Here is an 8,820-nt window from a genome sequence, read left to right as displayed (position 1 = left end):
GGTGCAATGGGTGTGAGGGGCGGGAGGACACCCAGCTAGACGCCTCTCCCCTCCCACCCACCGCGGACACGCCCCCCACGCTCCCCATCCCCGTGCAGCGGGGCTCTGCCTTACATCACACCGCCCAATCCTCCCCTCCTCTTCCCCCACTAGCCCGCCAGATCCCCCAGCACAGGGACCTCGATTTTCACTCCTTGGGTGTCCCCAGAAAAGTGCCCTGCACGCGACAGGCATCATCATCATCATCAATCGTATTTATTGAGCGCCTACTGTGTGCAGAGCACTGCACTAAGCGCTTGGGAGGTGCAAATTGGCAACATAGAGAGACAGTCCCTACCCAACAGTGGGCTCACAGTCTAAAAGGGGGAGACAGAGAACAAAACCAAACATACTAACAAAATAAAATAAAGAGAATAGATATGTACAAGTAAAATAAATAAATGAATAGAGTAATAAATATGTACAAGCATATATACAGGTGCTGTGGGGAAGGGAAGGAGGTAAGATGGGGGGATGCAGAGGGGGACGAGGGGGAGAGGAAGGAAGGGGCTCAGTCTAAAAGACACTCAGTAGTACAGCTCCCTGCACACGGCAGGCATCGATATCAATCAATCAATCAATCATATTTATTGAGCGCTTACTATGTGCAGAGCACTGGACTAAGCGCTTGGGAAGTACAAATTGGCAACATAGAGAGACAGTCCCTACCCAACAGTGGGCTCACAGTCTAAAAGGGGGAGACAGAGAACAAAACCAAACATACTAACAAAATGAAATAAATAGAATAGAATAGAATAGATATGTACGCAGTGGGCGTGAGAAGCAGCGTGGCTCAGTGGAAAGAGCCCGGGCTTTGAAGTCAGAGGTCGTGGGTTCGAGTCCCGACTCGGCCACGTATCTGCTGTGTGACCTTGGGCACTTAACTTCCCTGTTGTGTTGCCAACTTGTACTTCCCAAGCGCTTAGTACAGTGCTCTGCACACAGTAAGCGCTCAATAAATACGATTGATTGATTCTCTGAGCCTCAGTTACCTCATCTGTAAAATGGGGGTTAAGACTGTGAGCGCCACGTGGGACAACTTGATCACCTTGTATCCCCCCCCAGCGCTTAGAACAGTGCTTTGCACACAGTAAGTGCTCAATAAATACGATTGATTGATTGATTCTCTGAGCCTCAGTTGCCTCATTTGTAAAATGGGGGTTAAGACTGTAAGCCCCACGTGGGACAACTTGATCACCTTGTATCCCCCCCAGCGCTTAGAACAGTGCTTTGCACACAGTAAGCGCTCCATAAATACAATTGATTGATTCTCTGAGCCTCAGTTACCTCATCTGTAAAATGGGGGTTAAGACTGTGAGCCCCACGTGGGGCAACTTGATCACCTTGTATTCCCCCCCAGCGCTTAGAACAGTGCTTTGCACACAGTAAGCACTCAATAAATACGATTGATTGATTGATTCTCTGAGCCTCAGTTACCTCACCTGTAAAATGGGGGTTAAGACTGTGAGCCCCACGTGGGACAACTTGATCGCCTTGTATCCCCCCCCAGCGCTTAGAACAGTGCTTTGCACACAGTAAGCGCTCAATAAATATGATTGATTGATTGATTCTCTGAGCCCCAGTTACCTCATCTGTAAAATGGGGGTTAAGACTGTGAGCCCCACGTGGGACAACTTGATCACCTTGTATCCCCCCAGTGCTTAGAACAGTGCTTTGCACACAGTAAGCACTCAATAAATATGATTGATTGATTGATTCTCTGAGCCTCAGTTACCTCATCTGTAAAATGGGGGTTAAGACTGTGAGCCCCACGTGGGACAACTTGATCACCTTGTATCCCCCCAGCGCTTAGAACAGTGCTTTGCACATAGTAAGCGCTTAACAAATGCCATCATTATTATTGTTATTATCCAGAACAATGCTCTGCACACACTGGATGCTCACTTTAGTGCTCTTTTTTAAGGGTATTTGTTAAACGCTTGCCATCTGCCAGACACTGCACTAAGCACTGGGGTAGATACAAGATCATCAGGATAGACACAGTCCATGTCCCATATGGGCTTCACAGTCTTAATCCCCATTTTACAGATGAGGTAACTGAGGCGCAGAGGAGCAGCGTGGCGCAGTGGAAAGAGCCCGGGCTTTGGAGTCGGAGGTCAAGGGTTCGAATCCCCACTCCCACACATGTCTGCTGTGTGACCTTGGGCAAGTCACTTCACTTCTCTGTGCCTGAGTTCCCTCGTCTGTAAAACGGGGATTAAGACTGTGAGCCCCACGTGGGACAACCTCATCTCCTTGTGTTCCCCCCAGCGCTTAGAACAGTGCTTTGCACATAGTAAGTGCTTAACAAATACCAAGATTATTATTATTATTATTATTATTAAGTGACTTGCTCAAGATCACACAGCAGGTACGTCGGAGCTGGGATTAGAACATAGGTCCTCTGACTCCCAGGCTGTGCTCTTTCCACTAGGCCGTGACGCTTTGCACACAGTGACACCCAGTACAGCTCTCTGCACACGGTAGTCGTCAGTACGCATCCCGTACTGGCCCGCGTGTGACCCCGGGCCAGCCCTACCTCACCAGACCTCAGTTTCCCCGTAAAAATGGATCTGAGAACACTTGCCTCCTGGGGACGGTGTGAGAGATTCAGGAAGAGCACCATTCCTTGACCTGGACCAGCCTTTCCAGCCTGTCCGTTGTTGCCCTAGCCCTGTCCACTCCCCCACGGCAGGGCCACGGTGGCAACCCGGACAAACCGAATGGGCCCAAAGAGGCAGTTGGCAGGGCTTCGGGGGCAGCAGGGATGATGATTCCCTGCCGGGGCAGGTGCTTCAGCCCTGCCAAAGCACGAAGCTTTCTCCCCCCACATCCGTCCCGGAAGCCCAGTGTGTTCATGACATTTTATTCTTCAGAAAAGCCAGGGGGAGAGGGTGCAGGTTGGAGTGGGGGTGTTGGCAGGGCAGGGGGGTGTAGGGGCAGGGATAGAACCGCTGAAGCTTCGGAGCAGGATCAGTATCTCCGGAGGGACCGGCTGGCGGGCTGGGGCCGCTCTCCCTCCAGACTCCTCTTCTCAAGGGTGGATTCGGACTCCCAGATCTTCTCCCTGGTGTCCTGGTCTGGAGCAGAAGGATGGAAGAGGGGGTCCGGCAGGGGATAGCCAGGCAGAGAACCCCCACCCCTTTTCTATATATTTTATTTTGTTAGCATGTTTGGTTTTGTTCTCTGTCTCCCCCTTCTAGGCTGTGAGCCCGCTGTTGGGTAGGGACTGTCTCTATATGTTGCCAACTCGTACTTCCCAAGCGCTTAGTACAGTGCTCTGCACGCAGTAAGCGCTCAATAAATACGATTGATTGATTGATTTTCTCGGTGCTAGCCTAGCCTGGTCTGCCCCCGGGTTGGGTGTGATGGGATGCTGGAAGAACTCTCAGTCCAATTCTCTAGGGTCCCCCAGTGGGATGGAGCCAGAGACCAAGGCTGCCAGGATCGTGGGGGATCGATGGGAGCTGAGGTGACCCCGGGAGCTGAAGTGGAGACGTGCTCAGCGTTGGAGGCCCCCTGTCCCCTCCCTTCCCACGACCCAGAGAGACCCTTCCCCAACTCACGCTGTATTCGGGCTAGGGTAAGGGCTCCCTGTATCCACTCCCCTGCTCTGAACCATACCTCTCAGGGCCTGTTGGGAGGGACATGGGGCTCAGAATGAGCTCAACACCACCAAGCCCCACCCGCTCTGGAACTGGTTCAGGTGACTTCCTCCCCACCCCAGGCGGGACCTCTGATCCTTGCAGCGGCCTCAGTCCTCATCCAGAAGAACACTGACCGTTCCCTCGCTTTACTGGACTGGAGCCCAGTCTCACCTCCCTCCCCCTGCCTCTGGCTGCTCTGATTAGATGATGCTTTTGGGGGTGGACTAGCCCTGTCCCGATGAGGACTAGAAAGATGTCCCCGGTAGGAAGCGGCTGTCGGAGATTCGGGGGAGCTGGTGGGAGCGGGAGGGCAGGTTCCCCAGGGGGATCCCTGGGAACCCTGATCAGTCAGCGGTATTTACTGAGCACTTACTATGTGCAGAATACTGTACTAAGCACTTGGGAGAGAGTACAATACACCTTGGGAGAGTACAGATCCCTCTTGGCCTTGCTGGTCTCCGCATCCACTGTCTCCTGGGGGCCCAGGCCAGAACTCACCTTCCTTAGGCTTGCAGATCTTGATGTCCACACAGACCTCCTGGGGAGACTTATGGGCGAAGAAGTCCCTGGCGATGGGGAGGAAGAATTTCTTCATGAGTTTCTTGCACGCCAGCCGGAGGTAGAAGCTCACATACTTGCACACCCGCTTCTCTGCCTGCTTAATCTCCTCCTGCGGGCACACACAGCCCGGGCCGGACAGTCAGGGGCCCAGCCCCGGGGGCGGCACCTCTCCCCCGATGGGCAGGGATGTGGGGGCAAGTGAGAACCCTATGGCTTTCCAACTGGAGTCCCCGGTCCCCCGGGCTCCCAAGACCACCGACAGTCCTCCACGAGGACCTCAGGTGACCTGCCAGCTGGGGTGAGTGGAGGCTGTGGGCACCGGTCCGCTGAGCCCTGCCGGCTCCCCGGGGCCAGACGGAGGCCCGTGGGAACAGGGTGGGACTCACCATATCGTTAGAATTGTCCTCAACCAGGTCCTTAAGCTTCGTCATGATGAATTGACAGCTGCGGCAGATCAAACGGGGTGACATGTTCTGGTCAAGCAGGTCCTCCTGCCAGACAGACACCCACCATGTTTGCTTCACCTGCCCTCCCGCCCGTCTAGTCGACAAGGGCCCAGGGTGGTTCTCCAGGCTGAATCCCCGGACCCAGGGTAGGGGGCCTGGGATGGGGATGGAGTGGCGAGGGGGCCAGGGCAGGGAGAGGGGAAGTCCAAGGTGGGCCAGGGGCCCGGAGGCGGGTCAGACCGAGGGGTGAGGCTCACCATGAAGTGGCTGTCTTGATGGTGCTGCTGCTGGTGTCCCTTGGGAATCAGGTCTGCGCCGGCCCAGGCTAGCCGCAATAAGAACAGAAACTCAGAGACCAAGGCAGGCCGAGGTTGGTTTAAATAATAATAATAAGCATTATTATTATTATGGCATTTGTTAAGCACTTACTACATGCAAGGCACTGCACTAAGTGCTGGGGTGGATACAAGCAAATGGGGTTGGATACAGTCCCTGTGCCATGTGGGGCTCACGGTTTCAATTCCCTTTTTGCAGACAGGGTAAATGAGGCACAGAGAAGTTAAGTGACTTGCCCAAAGTCACGCAGCAGACAAGGGGCAGAGCCGGACTTAGAACTCATGACCTTCTGATTCCCAGTCCCACGCTCTATCCACTTCACCGTGCCGCTTCTTTTGTTTTGTTCCCAATGGGGTTGCCTCTGGCTACTGAAGAGTTTCTACCGGGCCACAGTCCTCAGTCCTCCGGGAGCCAAGACCGAGCTTGGGGGAGGGGGGTTGGGAGTTCAGTCCTCTCCACCCTCCGCAACCATCCACCTCCATTTCCAGGATAACAATAATAATAATAATTATTGTGTTTGCTGAGTGCTTATTTTGTGCCAAGCACTGTTCTAAGCACCGGGGTAGATAACAAGGTAATCGGGTAGGACACAGTCCCTTGTCCCACCTAGGGCTTAAAGTCTTAATCCCCATTTTACAGATGAGGGAACTGAGGCACAGAGAAGTCAAGTGACTTGCCAAAGGTCTTACATGCTGCCCAGACTGAACCCCCTCCTTCCTCCCCCTCCCCATCCCCCCACCTTACCTCCTTCCCCTCCCCACAGCACCCGTATATATGTATATATGTTTGTACGGATTTATTACTCTATTTTATTTGTACGTTTATTCTATTTATTTTATTTTGTTAATATGTTTTGTTTTGTTCCCTGTCTCCCCCTTCTAGACTGTGAGCCCACTGTTGGGTAGGGACCGTCTCTATATGTTGCCAACTTGGACTTCCCAAGCGCTTAGTCCAGTGCTCTGCATGCAGTAAGCGCTCAATAAATACGATTGAATGAATGAATGAATGCTTGCCTTCAGGAGAGGAGGGGCTGGGGTCAGAGCCTCCTGGGTCAAAGGCTACAGTGGGAAGGGGAGAGGGGGGATGAAGGGGAAGCAGCTCACACTAAATCCAGTTTTCAAACTTCCCTCTGCCAACGTCCCTCTCCTTTCCCTGCCACCTCCCATGCAGGCGCAGCTCTCACCCAACCCCTCCCCGAGGCCCCACCATCAGGCCCTGCATGAAACACAACCTAGAAATGCGTGCCCCTCTGTGCTGGTAACCCTCAGGCCCTGCAAACTTGACACTGATACACTCAGAGTCAAGCCGCCCACACCCCCAAACCCCTGCACCCCCAGACCCACCAGCAAATGAGAATGCCCATTTCTCCCCTTGGGGCCCTGGCTCCACTGGCCCTAGTCAATCCCACTGGTTTCTGCCCCTTGGCCACTCTCCTGCCCCCACCCCTATGCTTCCCTGCAGCCCAAGCTCTGTCAGAGGAGAACCCTGGGGGCCTTTGGCCCAGGCAGCCCCCGCCCACTGCCCATCTTCCCATCCAACCGTCCGCCCGTTCGTCCACTCGCCTGTCCATCTGCTTCTACCCTTGCTCCCCTCAAGCATGGAGCCCAGCCTGATCCCAAGGGAATTGAAGGATCAGGCTGTGTCCTCCCGGAGCCCCAACCCAGCCCAGTACCCCCAGCCTGACCCCAGGGGCCACCCCGTCTCCGACTTTCTGCCCCTCTTGCTGACGCCCCCCTTTAGATCCCCAGTAAGGGGTGGGAGATGGATCCCCCGCCTCAGAGGGTCCCACTCACTGGTGCCCCTTGCCTTCACGCAGATACAGCTTTCTTGGCCCCTGGCCCCCCAATGGTGCCCCCCAAGTCTAAGAACTAGATCCCAGAGGGCAGGGGACAGGAGGAAAGGGGGCAGGGTTCATTCAGTTATATTTATTGAGGACTTACCCCGTGCAGAGCACTCTACTAAGCGCTTGGGAGAGTACAACAAAAAACAATGAAACAATAACAGATACATTCTCACAAGGAGCTTACTTCCAGTCTAGGGTTAGGCCCCAGTTGTCTTAGGTCCCACACCCATGGGCTGGCTGGGGGCAGGGACTACCCCAAGCCCATCTTGGTTATTCAGGCTGCGAGAGTGGGTCCCGTCGCCTTCTCCTTTTACCCCCTCCCCATTCCTCACTCCCCACCCTCACAGAGAGCAGAACCTCCATCTCCTCCCTTCCTAGGGGCACCAGGGCCGGCCGGGGGCCCAGGCTTCCCGGGAACCGAGGGAGGGGCCGGGTGGAAGGGCCAGTCACGGCCATGGTTGGGGTCAAAGACCAGAGTCGAAGGCCAGGGTCCTTACCTGGGCTGGCCAGGAGGGTCAGGGAGAGGAGCAGAAGAAAAGCTGCCATTGCAGGAGTTGCTGGGGTCCCAGCCCAGGGGGAGTTTTTATTAGCTCAGGGGCAGGAGCAGGCCCCCCCCCCCCAACCCCACCCTCTTACTGGGGTCAGCCCTTCCACCAGAGCTCTCCCGGCCCTGCCCCTCCCCTCCTCTCTTTCACATGTGATAACTCCCTGTCAGCTCCTTTGCTGGTTTACCCCAAGCACCTCCCATCATGAAGAAGAAGGGGCTGACAGGATGAGAGACGCGAGCAGCCCCCGGCCCCAATTTCCTTTGACCCCAGGGAATGGATGAACTGTGCTCAGTGGGGACAAGGGTGGCTTGGAATTGGGGGTGGGGGGGTACCTGGCATTCCCAGACCTTCTCAGAGTCTCTCCAGGCAAACAGAGACCTCGATTCCCAGTGGTAATGAAGAACAAAGGGCAGCCTCACCTGCCAGCCTGCCCCAGGGCCTCCCAGTCCATTTCAATCAATCAATCCTATTTATTGAACACTTACTATATGCACAGCACTGTACTATGCACTTGGGAGAGTACAATATAACAGAACTAGCAGTCACGTTCTGCCCATAATGAGCTTACAGTCTAGCAGGAAGTTTGCGGAGTCCTCACCTTTTCTGTAGCCAAGCTCTGCCCGGCCTCCCCTCTGCCCCGTCCTCCCTCCACCCCTGCATCCCCCCCATCTTACCTCCTTCCCTTCCCCGCAGCACCTGTATATATGTATATGTTTGTACATATTTATTACTCTATTTATTTTACTTGTACATACCTATCCTATTTATTTTATTTTGTTAGTATGTTTGGTTTTGTTCTCTGTCTCCCCCTTTTAGACTGTGAGCCCACTGTTGGGTAGAGACTGTATATGTTGCCAACTTGTACTTCCCAAGCGCTTAGTACAGTGCTCTGCACACAGTAAGCGCTCAATAAATACGATTGATTGATTGATCCTTTCCACTTGGGCCTCCATTCTGTCCAGCCTCCGCCCAAGTCTCCCTTCCGCCCTTACCTTCATTTGGCCTCCTTTATGCCCCAGCCTTCACTTGGTTCTGGCCCCTGCCTGGGTTTTCTTGCCCCCTTGACCTCCCTCTGACCCAGCCTTTCCTCCGTCCAGCCTCCCCTGTGCCCCAGCCTCCCTCTGTCCCAACAGCCACGGGATTGCCCAGTGTCAGCACAGCTGGGCCAGAGTCTCCGAGGCTACCAGCCTTGTTTACCTGGCCCAGGGGGAGGGTTTCATTCACTCATTTATTAATTCATTCATTCAATTGTACTTACTGAGCTCTTACTGTGTGCAGAGCACTGTAATTACTGATGTCATTTGTTAAGCGCTTACTGTGTGCAAATCACTGTTCTAAGCTCTGGATTAAGTGCTTGGGAGAGTACACTACAATAAAAAGACACATTCCCTGCCCACAGC

At 54.2% G+C, this 8,820-nt stretch overlaps 1 protein-coding gene across 1 annotated transcript; it reads right to left on the bottom strand.

Annotated features, from left to right (window-relative positions):
* Positions 1-2,935: 2,935 nt before the first annotated feature.
* Positions 2,936-7,427, bottom strand: LOC119935221 (antimicrobial peptide NK-lysin-like). The gene is given in 7 exon segments (XM_038754887.1): positions 2,936-3,119; positions 3,606-3,626; positions 3,629-3,673; positions 4,185-4,356; positions 4,634-4,738; positions 4,951-5,018; positions 7,370-7,427. Coding segments are annotated over 7 exon segments (567 nt in total). The 5' UTR covers positions 7,419-7,427; the 3' UTR covers positions 2,936-3,012.
* Between the last annotated feature and the right edge of the window lie 1,393 nt (positions 7,428-8,820).

Source organism: Tachyglossus aculeatus, chromosome 11, assembly GCF_015852505.1.
Source record: "Tachyglossus aculeatus isolate mTacAcu1 chromosome 11, mTacAcu1.pri, whole genome shotgun sequence".
Taxonomy (NCBI): domain Eukaryota; kingdom Metazoa; phylum Chordata; class Mammalia; order Monotremata; family Tachyglossidae; genus Tachyglossus; species Tachyglossus aculeatus.
Note: the sequence above shows the minus strand (reverse complement) of the source record. Positions and strands in the feature narration are given on the sequence as shown.